This window comes from Drosophila busckii, chromosome 2L (assembly GCF_011750605.1).
Source record: "Drosophila busckii strain San Diego stock center, stock number 13000-0081.31 chromosome 2L, ASM1175060v1, whole genome shotgun sequence".
Taxonomy (NCBI): domain Eukaryota; kingdom Metazoa; phylum Arthropoda; class Insecta; order Diptera; family Drosophilidae; genus Drosophila; species Drosophila busckii.
In genome coordinates this window covers 5,961,850-5,980,290 of record NC_046604.1, presented here as the reverse complement: position 1 = coordinate 5,980,290, position 18,441 = coordinate 5,961,850, and the positions used below count along the sequence as shown (strand labels likewise).

The following is an 18,441-nucleotide window of genomic DNA, read 5'->3' as shown; positions in this document are numbered from 1 at the left end:
AAAAGCATGTGCTATATCGATAACGATAACAAAAATCGTCCGAATAACTAAATTTATTAATGAAGTATTAACAATATATTATTTATGGTATTAAAAAATACATGTTTTATTTCAAAAGTTTTGTACTGTTTTGGTTTACTTTTCACTTAAACTAAAAGCCTTTCAATTTCCTGCTGTATAGAGGTAATCTGAGATTTAAGCTGGCTGCCCTCGTTGGTGGTCACCGAGCAGGCAACAATAGGTCTCGACACGCCGCATGCACGTCCCAAAGCTTGCTTGGAGCGCACAAACACATACGGCACGTTCTTGTCCTCGCACAACAGCGGCAAGTGCAACAGAATCTCAATGGGCTCTGTATCTCCGGCCAACACCACAATATCAGCTAAACCACGATTCAACGTCTTGGTGGCCTCGTTAGCTCCCTTGCGCAGCTGGTTATAGTTCAGTGCCTGCTGCAGCAAATTCATAATCTTCGAGGTGAGCTGAGCATCAGCCAGGGGGAATGCTTTCGGGTTAACTTCCTCAGTCTGCAAAACAAAATCTTATTAGCACTTGTTGCTTATGTTCAGCTAATCAATTTTACCATTTTTAAATTAGTTTTTCTTAGTTTTTGTTGGTTTTAAGTAATTTAAATGCAACCTCTCGGCTTGTTGCTTCACTGAGGGGCAGAATTCAAAATGATTTGAACAAAACGTTTTCAACAAAAACACGTGCGTTGATAGAGGTGGAGGCTAGCAACGCGATATATCGATATTTGGGAAAGAGCAATGTTGCATTAGTTTGTAGCAGCCCTGCAAATAACATAGCGATAATTTATTATCGCCTGTTGCGCCAAATTCAAAAAAGGTGCGACTAATACAATTTTAAAAATTTAGCAATAAAATAGTGTATATTGCTACAACTGCAAGTAGATACAGCAACTACTTTGGCAAAGCGAATTGAAATCCACTCAACATTTAGCTATTTACAAATCATGGCTGTATACAACTATATTTGCTTCATTCCCATAAGCATTCTTTGATGCCAATGTAAACTTCACTATATTAACAATAAGTAACATTTTCACACATATCGCCGGCTGTGCCAATTGTTTATTCCAAAGAAAACAAAAACTGCATTTGGCTTATACGTTAAATAAAAAAGGAATTCACTTTATTACCAACTCTGCAACGTTTGTACATTTTGTTTAGAAGTTCCTGCAACAACAAAAAGATACACAATTAGTCAATTGGTATTTAGAAACATTACGAGTTAACTACTTGGTAATGAGACCATCCTTCTTGGCCAGACGCACAATGCAGTCATCGGACTCGCCCATACGACGGATCTCACCGCAGATAGCGTAGGTCTTGGTGCCATCGGTTTGGCGACCGGTCTCGGGATCCACACAGACAATGCTCAGCTGCACAGAGGCGTGATCCTTAGCGTGGATGATTCTGTTCGATGCCGAGCTGCAAATTGAATATAAACAAATAATTAACATTGCAGCCAGCGGTCCGTAGGAACACGTGTTTCACACTCACCATTTGCGGGGCACGTACAAATCAACATTCTCACCGGCGTCGTTCTCCATTTTACTAAAAAACATAAAACAACAAACAGTTAGTGTTTTGAACGTATTTTAGAGCTATTTAATCCATTATTTACATACTTTTTTACAAATTTATAAATTTGCGACCAACACTCGTCAAAAGGAGGCTGAAAAGAGAAAGAGTGAAGTTGGCTGCGCTGCAGAGTTGCCCGGAGAATATATCGATAGTTGCTCAAATTCAGCAGGGCTGACGTAAGAATATCGTTAATACCAGTGTTGCCAATTTAACCATTTCCAGAAAAAAGTCAATTATTATTCAAGTCAAATGAGTTCAAAGAATTAAATTCATATGTAGAATATAAATAAAATAGCAAGAAGATTATATTGTCAAATAAGCTTTATCTTTTTAAATAAAGTGCGAAATATTTAGCTTTTTGCGATAGTCGCTATCGATTGTTGGCAGCGCTGACCAGTACCCACTGACTACAAGTTGTTCGCCACTAATATTATTATTTTTAGTTTAGCGCAGTACTGCATACAAATTGGCGCCGAAGCTTCGCAAAGCCTTCGGTGGCTAGAAAAAATCGTAGTTCCATATAGAATTCTATATATCATATAGCAGAATCAAGTGAAGTGCATAGCCATAAACTATTTGTAGCGGGGCTTGTTGCCAAAATTAAGCAACTGCATGTGAGTATTGATTTTTGACAACAGTGTCCTTGATCGGTGTCAACGTTGATTTTTGTCAATGGTGAGGGTGCACGACTCCGATTTTTTTTTTCGCATTTATCCTTGATATGTGTAATTTAATGTGTGTGCGTTGCGCTGGGCGTGCGTGTGCGTGTGTGTTTGTTTTTATTGCCAATGTGAATGCAAAATGACTTGAGTTAATATTTACAGTTTACTTAACAGTTAAAAAGGCTGTTTATTATTTATTAAAAGTTGTATGTGTAAGGACATGTAGCGCCGCTGCGAATCCCCAAGTGGCAGCTAAGCATAGTTCTCGAACCTTCAAGGGACGCTAATGTGGCCCAGTGCCTATTATTAATTCATGCGCCATGCGCAAACTTTGTGCAAGACGTGAGGGCATTCAAATTTATATTGAGGTAGAACTTGAATGAAACTTAATCAAGTTTGCTGTAGTATGCAGTGAGTTGGAAATAAATATATAAAGGTGCTATGTGAAAGATAATAAGATAGTAAAAATAGTAAATTAAATGCTGATAGCCAAATAAATTGATTTAAATTATTGTAGTATTAAGAAGTTCGCATAGTGAAGGGAGTTGATATTAGTCCTATAAGCTTGTAAAAATTATAAACCAAATTCCCATGACCTATAGTGTTATTTAGATTATTATTGATACGACTTATATGTACTAAATGGCATAGTGAAGATGCTATAATTATTAAAAATACATTCATAAAATTATATATACATATATTCAAGAAAAAGGCCTAACAAAATTTAAATTTATGTTTTTTCAATTATAATAATTAGTTTATTATTTCATACTATTTTTGTCTGGCAATTTAATTAATGTGCCATTATAATTTGAATATTTACAAACTAAGCAAACCATTCGAGCTAAAAAGCTCTACAGAACAATGTAAGCTGCGCTCTTAGCATATGGCACTTAATTTAAGCGCTTTGAATAATGCATATGCACCTCATACTATCTGTAAGCGATGCCCGCAGCAGCAGCAGCAGCAGCAGCTGCCTCTAAATAAAAATTCAACGCTGTTGCCTCGTTCAGTTTCTATTTAGACTTCAACGCGTACGCAAGCTTCACGTTTGTTGCTCCGGCCAATAGCTTGGGCGGCTTGTTTTGTATTTACTTTTGGCTTGTAAGATCTCATAACTGACCAGGCCGGCAGCCTCTTGACCTTTAACGTGCGTTCAGCTTGCGTGTGTGTGTGTGAGTGTGAAAATCTGTTATTATATTTCTGCAGCTGTAATATTAGCGTATGTAAATTTATGCGCTAAAAATGAGATCATTTGTTGATGTATGTTAACGTCGGCAGCTATTTTTAAACAATAAACTGACAGGCATGAATGAAAGTGAAATTAACTATGCATTAATGAAAAATAAAAACTATTAACGAATGTGCTTGAAAGTTTTTTTATGCAAAAGCCAAAGGCATAAAAGTGATTGCTAATTGCTAAATTGTCTAGGCAATAAAAAGTTTTAAACTAATTATAGTTATAGACGTCATAGGCCTTAGCAATTTTATTGTAGCATATATCAAATCGACACCGAAATTCTTTGATAAGCAACGACCTAGAACTTAAGTTTACTCAAGGCAAGTCGCGCACCCACGTCTGCTATCAATTAAAATTTGTAAACATTATCAATTTTGTATTAACATTTACAAAACTCGATTTGCAGCCTAGTAGTAAATATTTGTAGAGCAGCAAAGAAAAGAAAAGAAAAGAAAAGAAAAAAGTTTATGTCAGCAGCCAAATTGCGTGGCCTGCTGTTCTGAGCTGAGCGCCTGATGCTGTTGATGACGTCCAAAGAAAAAAAAGTTCACTTTAAGTAAAGCACTTTCTAGGTCAAAAGTTGAAAGGCAAGTCAGGCCAACAAAAAGAAGAAGCAGCGCACTCATCAACATCATCATCATCATCATCATCATCATGATGACGATGCTGCTTGGAAAATGTAAAATAAATAAAACAATATGCGGCAGCTTGAAATGCAATTAATAAAAGGCATAAACTAAGTAAAAAAAAGTCGATTGCGTGCACGTTGATAACTGACGTGACACTACGTCCGCCTCTTGTCAATTATTGGGGCGTTCTAACGTCAATAAAAAAATTAAATGCCATTTAAAAAGTTGAAAATTGCATTGCCGCTGCTGCTGTTGCATGACAAGAGAGTAATGGAGGTTTATAAATTAGAATTGAAGGGCTTTACTTATAATAATAATAGTATATGCACATAATATATTAATATTCTTTTAAGCAGCATCATTATTTAATTACATTTGATTATTAAGAATGGGTATGCAAATGAAAAATATGCTGGAAATTTATAAATTAGAATTAAAGGCGTCTTAGATTAGAGATAATATATATTTACTACTATCTCAATACATTTTTTTAGCAAGTTTTATTACTTCTTTTATTATTTTAATATACATTAAAAGGTTGTTTGAATTTCTTTAATTAGGCAGAGGGGTATATAAATATGAAATTAATTGGAAATGTCTAAGCAAAAATATAATGAATAATATAAATTAGAATAAATAGATTTTTAAATTGTAGCTACAGTGAAATCTTAATAATATATATATTTTCATTCTATACACATATTTTTTAATAATCATTCTGAATTTTGAAAATTGAAAATGTGTATCTAAATGAGAAAATAATGCAAAAATATAAGCACTAAGCATACAACCACTAAGCATATGTATGCTTAGTGATATAAGCTAAATAATAAAACAAAAGTTGCTTAAATAATAGCTAACATTTATTGTTAATCTACACAATAAAATGTAAAGTATAATTAAATAACTGTCGAGATTAAACAATAAATTCCAACATGGAACTAATTGCGATAATATTAGTGTCTTACTATCTATATATATTAACAAACTATGTATCTAACTATCTATATTATAACTAAACAGAACTGCGGCGACTTTGAGCCTGCTACAGTTTAATATTCCAATATAAGTATTTTTCCCAACGGTGCGCTTAACATTGAACGTATTGCTTTCATTTCTTTAAGTATTTTTAAATTATAAATACCAAGAGCAATACCCAGAAGGCAACTCAGCCGCACAGCTGCAAGTGCCTCGGCTTGAGCTTGAGCTTTAATCCTATGCCCCAAGACCATTAGATTTGTTCCATGGCAACTTTTTCCTTTTTTGCTTTACATTCTAATTTGTGAACTTGCTTTTCCGAAAGAAAACAAACCCGCCTCGACCTGTGCACCTGGGCTGCCGCCCCCCTTGTTGCCACAAGCTGAACAAAACGCTTGGCTGTAAGCTGTAAACTGTCGGTGCAACTTAATTTTGATATGCCCCCCCTTTGGGCTCTTTTTACTTGCAGAAGAGAGTTGGGGAAACACTTCGGGGGAACTGGTCGCTGGTACTTCGATGATGATTTTTGCTCTTGTTGTTGTGATTTGATTGGTGCCACCACTTGCTGCAGCTCGTTATTGTTGTAGTTACTGTTACTATTGTTGCTGCCTGTCTATTACTGTTACTTCAAGTTGCTGTTGTCGGAGTTGACTGCGTTATAGTTTTTTCTTTATTTTCGTTGTAAAATCGGTCAATGGAAACGGGCTTGTAAGCAGGTGCAACTAGCTCCAGTGAAAAGACCAAGACCAAGCGACCAACTGCAACTCGCAACTCCGTGGAACCAAACATGTCACTAAAGGTGAGTTTGACCCATTTCAATAAATTCTAGTTGAATCCTACCTACTTACCCACTATTTGCCAAGCGCGTAACCCAATTGCGTCGATAACGAGCCAAGCGCCAAGTTTCTGAGAAACATTTAAATGCAGCAATGAGAGAGCTCAGTATAAACTTTAGAATTTTAACTTGGAACTTTGCATTTGACCTGAATTAGAGTAACCATTGATTAGAGTAATAATTTTTCAATAAACTACGCAAGCTATTAAGTTTTTATAATTGTTTATACTTCAATATATAACTAAAAAATTTAATTCATATTGTCAATATCTAAATTGCTCTCAATATTCTAAAACTTTTTAGCAAATTAGCATTAGCTTAATTTGTTTTTTTTTTTATAAATTGCAAAGTCTGAAATATATTATTATTTTAGCTTCAATATTCTAAAAAATGAAATTAATTTTGTCAATAATTAATTATTTGCAATTTTTAAGCATTACCTTAAATCTTTGGAAATTTTAAAAGAAATAAGCATTGATTACAATAATTATATTTTTATAAATAACGAAATTTTAATTTTTTATTAATTAATTATACATTTTTATTATTCAATATTCGCTATGCTTAATTCATTATTAACTCAAATATAAAATTAATTAAAAACTAACGCTTGAAAGCTTTACCTTAAATATTTCGATATTTTAAAGGAAGTTTTATTTTTGAAGAAGTATTTATTTTTAAGTTGAGCAAATTAATAAGTTTTGGTATTTGACTTCTTAAAAATTTAGAAAATAACTATCAACAAGATATTTAAAAACGTTGCCAGTCTTACTTTCAATCAATCAACAATCGTTTAAACATTATAAGCATTTATATGATTGTTAACCTAACTTAACCTAACTATTGTCTAAATAAGCTGCACAATTAGAAAGGCCTTAGATATATTTAAGAAAATTCTTCAGTTAATGAGCTTTTGGGAATCTTTTGTTCTTGACCTCTTAAAATTAAACAAAATAACTTTCAACCTAGCGTAACACTTTTAACTTTACTTTTGATTTTTCTCAACGCAAATCGCTTAAACATTATTATCATTATACAATGCAATCTAGCCAAGATAAACTCTCATTAGTTATACATTCTAGCTGCTGCTTAGTCAAGTGTATTTAGTATATAATGTGAGCTCAGAGTCAACAAGTCAAATGACATTATTTTAATATATATTTGCATTAAAAACTAAGCTGTTTACTTTAAATAAATTATATAATATTAAATGCAAATGATAACAGAAAATAATAAGAAAGACAACAAAAAAGCAGCAAGGAAGGCACTTGCCACAAGCACATGTTGCAAGCTGCTGTTGCAACTGTCTAGCGTTTGTCTGAAGCATCCAAAGTGCTTCTCACCTGTGGCTGAGACATTTAAGTTGCTTGTCTATAAATATTATAGTCATCATCATCATCAGCATTGTCATTATTATGTCAGCATTTGCATTGTTGCCACACATTGTGGCAAGCACTGCCTATGGGAGACTTTTCAGTTTGCTTTACTCTCGGCTTTGCTTTGCTTTGGCTTCCGATGCTGTTGAAGGTGTCTCTGCGGCTTCAACAGGTGACAGCTTGGCAAACTCCTCATTAGCTGCCAGTTGAGTTGACAGTTTTCCCTTCTCTGCTTCATCCGCATGTCTTGTGCATTGAAATAGTTTAAATATTTATGGAGCGCGGCACTTCCAGTGAATAAATTTAAGCATTGCTGACCTCAGCTGTAAAATTGTTGCTTAGAGTTTAACCCATTGAGGTCTAAAAGTGAACGCAGTTTTATGAAATGCTAAAATAGATGGAATAGTAGAAGTCGAAAAATTATTTAATCTTAAATTAATCTAGATTAAAAATGTTATAAAATATTAAATAGTAAAAGCCAAAAACTTATTTAACTTTAAATTAATAGAAACAAAAATAGTACCAGCAAAAAATGTATTTAATTTGAAATTATAAAAAATATATATAGAACTAGTAAAATGAACGAAAATAATTTAAAAATATTAATAATATAATAATAATTAAATTATTTTTTCAAGGAAAAGGAGAAAAATTTTATATTTAATGCTAAAAAATGTATAAAAAAAATATAGAAATTTATTTAAATTTTTTTTTTTTTTGATTTGACGTATATTTTATTTAAGCGTTGATCAATCAACTTAATCTTCATTTATTCGTTACTAAGAAAATGTAGAAATGTAGAAATAAATTTCGTTATACATATGTATTTTGGTTAAATAATCTTAAATATAAACATTCTACAATTGGAAGTGAAGTTAATGATTTCAGGCCCGACTAAGGGTTAACTCAACAAATTATATTAATGCGACCACAAAAGCATTTTATAAAAAATGCATCCACATCCGTCGTTAAAGCGTCTGTGTTTACTTTTTTCTCTCTTTCTCTGTCTCTGGCTCTGCCACTGTCTAGCCCTAATTACTATGATTTGTAGTAAGCATGCAAGCAAAAACTAATTTCCTATATAAAGTTTTACTCAAGTGTTGGGGCGCCCATTGGCAGAGGAAAGTGCCAAGTGGCTCGTCTCCCCTCCGGGCCATTAGTCAAGTGTTGTCGCTTCTGACAGCTGCCAAAGCTTAAGTTGTTAATTAATTTGTTTATATTTTTCTTTTCTTTTCAACAGAAGGAAACGCCTTCGGATGTGATGTTGCATTTGGCGGCATTGCGAGGAGATGCAATGGAGTTGCGTCGAGTGCTGGACACCGGCAAAGTTCATGTGGATGTAAAATAGGATGATTCTATAGACCATTGTATGTTATAAGAATGTAACAAATTGAATAGATGATTTAGAAGAATAAAAGCGTATTTGAAAATTATTTTTTTTTATTTAGATTTCCTTATAAAGATTATTGTGTTAAGCACATTATCCTATACTCTCATATATTTTTCAATAAAATATAATAGTTTAATAAATTGCCAACAAAATAAAAATTGAATTTGATTGAATTCTTTAACTTTTTTTATATTGAAAATAAAAAGATAAAATTAAAAATTAAAAAAGCGCTTTTGCAAAATTAATATAAATTTTTGCCTTCCTACATATATTTTAAAAAGTATTAATTAATATTTAAAATAAATTGTAGCGAATTAATAACTAGTTTAAAGTTCTATAATTTTGTTCTATAGTAAAATATTGAAAAAACAGGGCTGCAATAAAAATAGTCATATATTTTTTTAAAATAAATTATTCAATAATAGCTATTTTTAAGTTCCTCATTTTGTTTTTAAAGTAAACTAATTTAATAGAAATTATTTTATTTTGAATAAAAATTAGTTAGGCATTTTGAATAGATTTTTAAGCATTAAACAAGAGTTCCAATTAAAATGAAATTAAAGTATTTTATTTTATTTTTAACTACAAAATATCACAAACATTTATTGCGAGTATTTAATTTAAGCTCTCAGTTTGTTTTCACCCACATTATTTTCATTGGCGCGCCATTTGATTAACATGCTTTAATCCAAGCCAAGCAATTGAAATAATGCCAGCTGGTTTAATTGTTTAATTGAGCATTCAACAATTTGAACTGGAGCCGCTTATTGTAGTTTCACCAGTTGATCGTAGCGAATTTATTTACTTTCGTGTTGATTTGCATGCGTGTCGTAAAAATAAAAAAAATCGGAGCGCAAACAAAAGCAGAAAAAAAAATCAGCAAATCGCTTTGCTAAATCCGAAACTGCAGTTTAGGGTGCTCAGCAGCGCAGTCACGTACCCGCTCGACTTGGTCGACACAATAATCAACTAAGTGGGGAGACCCACTGGCTCCAACTAAGTATGACCAGCGAACAGTTGAACAGCTGAGCTGACATACTGCCCCCCAAAGCAAAAAAGTTTCCGAGTTCGCCATTTGTTGCTTCGCTGCGCCATAAGTGAAATTTAATTTCATTATTCGTATTTTGTTTTTATTGTATATTTCACCTTCACGTTTTTCGTATTTCATGCAGTTGCAGTTACCTCTGCTGCTTCTTCTTCTTCTTCTTGTATGCTTTGTTCTCATCCCCACCAAACACTTGTTGGTGCGTGGTGGGCTATATAAAACAATTGTTTTTATTTTTTTTCATATTTATTTTGGCAAACATTGCGCCATTTGGACGTAACGCTTGATGAATCAGCGTATTTTATTTTTAAGTAAACTTAGAGCAAAGTAAACTTCAATTGAAGTGCAGTTGAAGTTCTCTGCTTCTTCTTTAAAAACAATAATAAGTGAAAATACCTAACACTTTAACTACTCAGCGCTAAACACTTTCGCATCAATTTAAAAAATATAATTCAGTTGTCTTGATTTCAAACTTATTAAGCATAAAAATTCTTTTAATTAATCATTAGAATTTTTATGACTTTCCCAACTTAATACTTTTAAAAAAGTGAAAATGTATAAATAGATAAAAATCTGCAGGCTTCAACAAGTCCAAAAAATAAATATTTTTCGATTATGCTGATTCATCTTAACTTCTTTTGCGCTATGAACTCAATTAAAAAACATTTTTTATTATCATCATATTATAAAGAATGAAAACTACAAAGTTCTAACAAGTAAAAGTTAAGTATAACAACAAGAATAATAACAAAATTAAATGCATCAGAATATTTATAATTTTCACAACTTTAGGCTTTTTCAAATAGTTACAATGGTGTCCAAAATTATTTATAGAAAACTTAGGTAAATGTACTCAACATTTGAAATTATATTTATTATATATTAAAAAGGCTATAAGCTTGTTTTTTTTTATTAAAAAAAATCTCTATTGTGGCTTTAATTTTTATTTTTGCATATTTGGTTTATAGCAACTTTGCCTCAAAAAGTATTTTGCTTGTGCAGCGGCATTTGCCGAGCAGTTGAGTCGCAAAACTTTTACTTTTTCTTGTGTGTGTTTTTTGTAGTTTTGTTTTATCTTTTTTTTTTTTTTTTTTTTACGTGCTTTATTCTTTGCTGCTCAGGGCGGACACTTGGACGTTGTGCGCATTTTGCTGAATTATTTCTTCGTCGTAAATTGATTGTCCTTCTTGATTTATTGGTTCTATCTGCCTCTTTTTTGTGCTTTGTCCAGCCTCAATGGTGCTACTTGTTATGATTAATCAGTAGGCTGTTGTTACTTGTGCGTTTCCGATGTGTATCCTTTGCATAAATGTAATATACCCCGCATTAAATATATTATTAAACTTACGGAATATTATTTTATGTTCTTAGATCTGTTGCTCTTCGCCTTTCTTACTCTTTATAGCTGCAACAATAATGTACATCGTCACTGTGCTGTCTGCTGTGATTTCTTCTTTTTGTCGTCATTCTTCTTCTATTTGACATAAAAAGCTGTCATGATTCGTCCTTCACTCTATCTTTGATTTCTTAAGCTCAGATTTTTCCTTTTATCATATCTCATAAGTGCTTTCTTTTTTTTACTAGATATTGCACTCTTTAAATTATTGACTTTACATGTTCGTTCGGTATGATTCTCTTACACTCTTGCTTTCAAAAGGTCTTGCCTATTAAAAACATCTCGGTTCTGTTTTTACATGTCTTGCTAAATTATTGTCTCCATTATCCTGGTCTATTTTGTTCTAATTCCTGGCCATATGGGGAATACCTGCGCTGACAATCCTTGTGTTCTAGCAAATTTTGTACACTTATGATCTTTTTCTAATTCTATATTAAATATGGTCTCTTGTTCATCTTGATTATTCTTTCTATATATATCAATATGGCTTACCTCGCTCTATTTTGTATGTATTTGTTCGCTATTCTATGAGAATATACTTTCGATTTTTCGTTGAATATTCTATCTTGATCTTCTTCTATTTCGATCCTTTATGTTCGTACTCAATGTACATTCGGTTATCATTTAACTTGTCTCATTATTCGTCTTATATTATCTTTAATATTTTACTCAATGAAAATTCATTCTCTTTCAATATCTCTTTTCTCTTATTTATATGATTTATTATTTTTATTTTATTAATGGAGATTTATTTTTAAAAGATATTGCACTTTTTATGAAATTTTTTATAAGTTGCACAGTTTTTGTAAAAAGTTGCTAATTGTATATAACTTGAAAATTGTCTATTGTCCATTCAAAACACTGTGGCATGCATATTCGTTTTTTGCATACTAATTCTATTATTGAACGCAATCAAAGTAAACGGTATAATAACTACAACTAATTACAAACAAGTCCCCCGAAATACTTAGGCCCAAGCTAAGCTGAAAGGCTATACTCTAATCTTATAGGATTTACTCTCTATACATATAAATAGAAAATTTACGCGTATCTAATTTATCAAACTCTCGTCAACCCATTGGAGCTTCTATTTGAATTTACGAATTACTATTTATCATGATGGAAAATCAAATTGTTAACATGGACCCAGCGTTGTCCTTTGTACATAAAAATAATATAGTATTTCATACCCACCTTAATCAACAATTGTCAATGCTCTTAATATTAGCTTCGAAAGGTAATCGAAGCAGGTTGAGGTCATTCTAAAATATATATACAGTATAATTCGCTTAACTGCCTCGATGCTTAGCTGCATCGTCAAGATAACTGCCTTATTTCTATTTTTTTCTGCATTTATGGTCTCATTTGTATGAAATTAATTACGTTTGCTGCATTCAAGTTAGCTGCCTTTCGCACTTAAGTGCCTCGTTTCGGCAGAATTTAACTGTCTTATTCTATGAATATCATCCAACTTAACTGCGCCATCGCCCTATAACATTGAAGAGAGCGTTGATGATAATGAATCCGTTGAGGTGGAATGCGGACAACATATTAATTGGGATGAATATGCTACTATTGATCAAGACATTGTTTGTCATGGTCAATTAACAGACGAAGAAATAGTGCATTCTGTAGTTTCCAAAAATAACGAAGACGGTAGCGATATTGATCAAACTGACCAAACTGATGACGACGCAGACGAGGAACCGGAATGCCACACTCTTAAAGAAGGGTTTTTAGCCATTAAGCTGCTAAAGCGTCTTTGCATTCAAAAGAAATGCGAAGAATTTCTTCCAAGCCTTACATCCTTAGAGGACTCATTTTTAAAAGAATCTGTATCGGCATCAGTGCAAACAAAAATTACAGAGTTTTTTCAAGAAAAATAATACATATATGTAGTATGTAAAAATAAATACATATGTGTATAACAAATGTTATATAAGAACTACAAGCTTAATTCTTTCAATTTGCAATGTTATATAAAATTCATTTAAATGGATCAAATTCATTCTATTTTAGACAGTTTATAAAAATTACGTTAGCTGCCTTTTTAAGATAGCTGCCTCCAAAATCACTGCAATCGACTCGATGCAGTTAAGCGAATTATACTGTAATTCTTACTTATGTTGTTGTACATTATAAACGGTAAATTATCATAAAATCAATTAATGTCTTTCAAATTTATTAACAGAGCGCTCACTAATCAAATTTAGCGTTGCCAATTTAAATAGCGCGCACAAGAGTACTTTATGGTATTTTTTCGATAACTAACTGATAATACTTTGTGCGCGCGTGCTGCGTTCAATACTTGCTCGATAGACTACCGATAAGTAGTTTTTCCCGCAATTTCCGCCGTTGGCCTTCAAAAACACCCAGATTTGACGGGAAAAAGCGCGTTTGGCAGCACTAGTTGTATTTACAATAAGCCGTTGAACGGTGCGGTTGCGGTTCGCGGAAAGTGTGATTTTAGACGCGAAAATATGAAAATAATGTGTAAAAACAGCTTTAAGTAAGTTAATCGAACACGCGTAGTGTAGAGTGCATTAAATAAATTATGTGTAAATGGTGAAAAAGAACAATAAAACACAAATAGACTACACACACTACAGTGGCAGTCAGCTGCGAGAGAGCGAAACAGCAGAGAGAGAGAGAGAAGCAAAGAGTGCAAGACTTGTGCAAATTGTGTACTTCATTTGGAGAGCAAATTGATTGTTGAATATGACAAGGTCCTTGGCAAAGTGTCCTTAACGCAGCAATGCGTTTAGTTGGCAGCCAGTTAATTTACATTTTAGCCACACTGTGCAATGGTACTGTTGATTTTGTTGTTGCTGCTGCGGCTGCTACTGTTGGGGAACCTGTTTGGCCTTTGATTTACATACGCACATACATAGGTGTGTGTGTGTGGTATGCATTTGTTGCGTGCCTATGTGTGCGTGTGTAGATTTTCTTCAATCAATTGGGCGACAAGACCGTTACTTATTGGGTTGCTATGCCGAATATAAAGCTCTAGTCCAGGCAGCCAGCCAGGCAGCAATTCCAGCAACCACCCACCTGCTAACCGCTGCTCAGCCGCCGCAGCTCCCCTTGCCCATAAGTCGACGCTTTTGCGTCAAATCAGCTGTGCAAGCGCAGGCGCAAATAAATGTGCACACACACACCACACATTAAAGGCTCTTGGCCTGCAAATTGCATTCTGCATAATCGCTCGCACTTGCCTGCTTGTCAATGTATTCAGTAACAAATGCCGGAAAAGAGTTTTTTTTATTCTATCTGCTTTGCTGCCATCTTTCTGTACTGTCAAGCGCCTGCGCTGAGACGCGGCTGCCTGCGTTCTTGTTACTGCTCTAGCGACGGCAACGACGACGACGACGACGACCATCAAGCTTTACATAAGTTGACATATCGTTGGCGCTTTTAGAGCTCGGCAGCAGGTCCTTTGCTCAAGTTCTGGTTTTCGGTGTATATATTTAGTTTTCTTTTATTTTTTGCTCTTGCTGTCGACCACATTTATTTGAAACCGGCTCTCCAAAAGGTGCGGGCCACTGTGTCTCTTGCTGATTTTGTTTCAGCTGTTTTCGTTGCTGCTTTTGTGGCACATTGTCAAAAAAAAAAACTAAAACTAACAAAAACAGCAACAAAGTTGTTAAACTACTTTTTTTTGATTACACTTAAAGTTTCTTGTATTTTTCTATTTGTTTCATTTATCAACTACTATTTGACGTTTTGCCTTAATGCGTGGGCCTTTCAAAATAATAAAATATATATAACATGCATATGTGTGTGTGTGTGTTGAAAATAAAGCTTGACATAAACTTGATTTATAGCGAACTCACAGCCAAACCGTTTACCAGCAACAAATATAAAATATAAGCAACATTAGTAAATCAATAACAACAACAACAACAATAGAATTGACCAATTAGCGATGCATCTAAAGTGTTGATAAGCATAAAAACCCGTTAGCCGCCTGCGAGATCAAAAAAATAAAGAACTGAAAAGTAAAAACTCAAACTCAAACATGTGAATAATACTGAAAAATTCAAAACTCTTGCGCCCCAGCTGCTGTATGTGTACAAAATGGCCGCTAGGATGCACAACAACAACAACAGCAGCAGCAACAACGTCATCATCTACTAGCTGCAACTGCTCCAAGCACACACAGACAGACAGACAGATGTACATACAAGCTCGCACAGATAACACTACAGCTACATCTACAGAGCAGATACATAGATACAAATACACATACAGCCATTGCCAGCGGCAGTCAAACTCTTAAAGGTGAGTCTCGCTTTAAGTCATAAAATTACGTAAATTATTATTTTTTTTTTTTTGGCAGCAGATGTTGCTTGGAAAAAGCTGAAAAGTTGAAAAGGCTTTAAAAAGCGAATTTTTGTATTGTGCAATTTTTAGAAAATGGTTGCGTGTCATATTAAAAATTAAACAAAAATTAAGTTTAATAATATGGAATAAATGTTTATTTAATTTAACAATTTAACCAATATTTATTAGGGCTCAGGTCAAAAATGTAGAATGCCTAATAATATATAATAAATATATTTTATTAGCAGTTGGCATAAAAATCAATATTGTTGAATTTTTAGCAAATTGTGCATTTAAATAAAAAATTAATTAAGGCTCTTGGGAAAAAAGTAGAATGCCTAATCAAATATAAAAAATATTTTTTAAATATAGCAAATTGTGCAGTCATATATAAAATTAAACAAACGTTTATTAAGGCTCTGGGGACAGATTTAGAATGCTTTGATTTTTGTTATATTTTTATAGCAACTGAGGTGTTGATTAAAAATCAATACATTTTATTATAAAATTTATATCTTTTTACAATTCAGTCGCTGACCTATTGACATTAGTTTACAGTTAATGTTGGAAGCTACTGTAAATTCATGAATTTCATTTTAATTCATTTAAAAAATAGACAAAAGCTTTGGTTGTTAAATTTAAAGTTATTCTATGACCAGTCTCAGTTATTTGCAGTTATATTGGGTTATAACCTTCGACGCTTGAGTGTTGTATTGTTCGACTATAAATCGCTTGATGAATGACCTAAACGTTTTTCATCAATCTCTCGGAGTTTTAGTTCACATAGTTTAGTATGCAAAAATCAACCTAAAAAAACAAAAAAAAAAAAATCAAAAATAAAAACTTTAGAAGCATTTGGTGGCTGGTAAGTTTTTTTTCTTAGAGCACATCTCACATCGCAGTTTTAACAATTGAGCGTTGTGCAGTTTTTATGTGTTTTTTTTTTTTTTTTGGAGCACGAATTTTTACGACTATTTGGCTGGAGTGGAGTGGCCAGCGTCAGAGCTACAGAGAGTTCAAATGAAGTGAGGGCAAATTGAGTGTGTATGTGTATGTGTGTGTGTGTGTGTTGGCCAGAGACCGCGGGCTCCCATTCAACAAAGCCCGTCAAACCAGTCGCAACAATTTCGCTTGTGCCTAGGCTCGGCTCTCTTGGCTATATCTCTGGCTATCTCTGACCGGGCTCTGAGCTGAGCTAGCCAACTGGGCCGTTGATGACTTTTTACATAGCTAAAGAAGCGGCAGCGACCCAAACTCAAAACTGAACTGAAAACCCCAATGTTGCTACCGCTCCCCCGCATATCCCGGCTCTAAGCCAAAAGCGATATGAGCGAAGCGCACGTATCTAAACTTGTTTGAAACGTGTTACATTTAAGAACGTACGCCGCAAGCGGCAAGTGGCAATAATCCTTTCCAAACTGACAGCGTTGCCATGTCGAAGCAGCAGCAGCAACAGCAGCAGCAGCAGTAGAAGAAGGGCTGCCTGCCAAGTGGGTGTGGCACAGGCACATTGACTGAGTTTCGGTTCTGAGCTCTGTTTTTTTTTTTTTTTTTGATTTTGTGGCACACAGCATATGTGCGAATTGTGTGCGAGGGTCGCTGCAAAAGTTAAGCGTAATTAAAAGAAAGAGAAACTTACGAGTTGCTTGCAGCTTTGAACTTATTTTCACTTAGAAAAAAACTTTAGAGCTTTGCTGGTTTTGGAACTTTATACTCTTTTTTATTTTATATCAATAAAATTGACAAATTGCTTTAATAAGTTTTTAATACATTTTACTTGCTGGTTTTATACAATTTAGCAACATTTTCAATTTAGATTGGTGTAGCTTTGAATTTGTCTAGCTTTGATTGTCTTAAGTGCAATTTTATTAGACGAGTCTAAGATTATTTGCTTTCATTTTTAAAATGTAAACTATTGAGAACTTGTTTAAATATTTATTTAAACATACAATAAATTACTTTATACAATTTTGGACCATTCAAATTTTGATTTTGATAGAATTTTTATAGATTTTTTTTTTTTGCTTTAAATTATATTTTTTTATTCCGTATTTATTTGCTTTAATTCTCAAAAGAACTTGCTTGATGAATGAATTAATTAATTTTATTTGCTGCGATTAGCATACAATGAATTATTTTTACAAAATTGACACTTTAAATTAGATTGGAATAAAATGAATTAAATTTCAAAAAGCATTTAAAACTTGTATATATCTGATAATGACCAATACTAAAGTTAAAACTGTATATGTTTATAAATAATATTGTTATCAATATGTAGCAGCTGCTCCTCACTCTTTGACTCTCTCTCTATCTTTAAAAGTTTCCTTATTGCCCAACTGATAGAACTGACCTCTCAACTCAATTTGACTTGACTCGTCTGTACGTCCGTTCGTCTGTCTGTCTATCCCTCTATCCCTCTATATGCTGTGTGGCTGTCATTCTTTGGTTTGAGTTCGCAGACATTTTGATTGCCAGTTGGCTGTTTTATTTTTTTGTTATCATTATTTTCTCTGTGTGAGTGTGTGTTTGTATTTTATAGCGCCGCCATTTTCCTTTGCATACAAGTGTGTGTAACCATACAAACTTGTTAACAAAAAATCTAAAAAAAAAAAATGAAGCTTTTTACAAATCGCAAACAAATATGTAAAAAAAAAAGTGAAATTGATATATTCGCACAAATTGCCGCTAACAAGGTAGCAAGGCAGCCTAGCAACAATATTTGCTTGTCAAATTTTATTTTTTACACCCTACAATGCACACACACAAACAATGGAAAAGAATTGAATAAATGAAATTGGGAGAGCGAAAAAAAAGAAGAACAGAATAAACGACAACATCAGGTGTACGGGAAATTGTTTACCGTGGTTCCAAAATGATGTAATTTCGCGTGCTCGTGCAATTCAATTTCCTGGCAGCGGAAACGCGCGTCGCTCTGCTCAACCATTCAAGCCAAA

The 18,441-nt window shown here is 33.4% G+C and overlaps 3 protein-coding genes and 1 non-coding gene across 6 annotated transcripts in view; 2 read left to right on the top strand and 2 right to left on the bottom strand.

Moving 5' to 3' along the window:
- Nucleotides 1–96: 96 nt before the first annotated feature.
- Nucleotides 97–702, bottom strand: LOC108603678 (NHP2-like protein 1 homolog). The gene is made up of 2 exons (XM_017992570.2): nucleotides 584–702; nucleotides 97–527 (listed from the first exon to the last, which is right to left on the bottom strand). Exons 1-2 carry the CDS (start codon nucleotides 584–586, stop codon nucleotides 147–149), a joined length of 384 nt encoding a protein of 127 aa, XP_017848059.1. The 5' UTR covers nucleotides 587–702; the 3' UTR covers nucleotides 97–146.
- A 415-nt stretch (nucleotides 703–1,117) lies between these two features.
- On the bottom strand, nucleotides 1,118–1,728 carry LOC108602378 (40S ribosomal protein S21). Its single transcript, XM_017990487.1, has 4 exons — nucleotides 1,652–1,728; nucleotides 1,524–1,577; nucleotides 1,260–1,451; nucleotides 1,118–1,196 (listed from the first exon to the last, which is right to left on the bottom strand). The coding sequence occupies exons 2-4, from the start codon at nucleotides 1,571–1,573 to the stop codon at nucleotides 1,187–1,189; spliced, it is 252 nt and encodes an 83-aa protein (XP_017845976.1). The 5' UTR covers nucleotides 1,574–1,577; nucleotides 1,652–1,728; the 3' UTR covers nucleotides 1,118–1,186.
- Nucleotides 1,729–2,063: 335 nt separating this feature from the next.
- LOC108594474 lies at nucleotides 2,064–8,677 on the top strand. 3 transcript variants are annotated; one of them, XR_004458906.1, is made up of 3 exons: nucleotides 2,064–2,221; nucleotides 5,589–5,918; nucleotides 8,571–8,677. It is a non-coding gene; the product is annotated as an uncharacterized LOC108594474 (transcript). The 3 variants fall into 3 exon arrangements; XR_004458908.1 differs by lacking the exon at nucleotides 2,064–2,221 and adding an exon at nucleotides 3,289–3,535; XR_004458907.1 differs by lacking the exon at nucleotides 2,064–2,221 and adding an exon at nucleotides 3,290–3,447.
- A 6,710-nt stretch (nucleotides 8,678–15,387) lies between these two features.
- Nucleotides 15,388–18,441, top strand: part of LOC108608091 — a 45,066-nt gene continuing 42,012 nt past the window's right edge. Inside the window, exon 1 of the mRNA XM_033294977.1 lies at nucleotides 15,388–15,442. The gene's annotated coding sequence lies outside the window, so the exon portion shown is untranslated. The remainder of the gene's footprint in view (nucleotides 15,443–18,441) is intronic.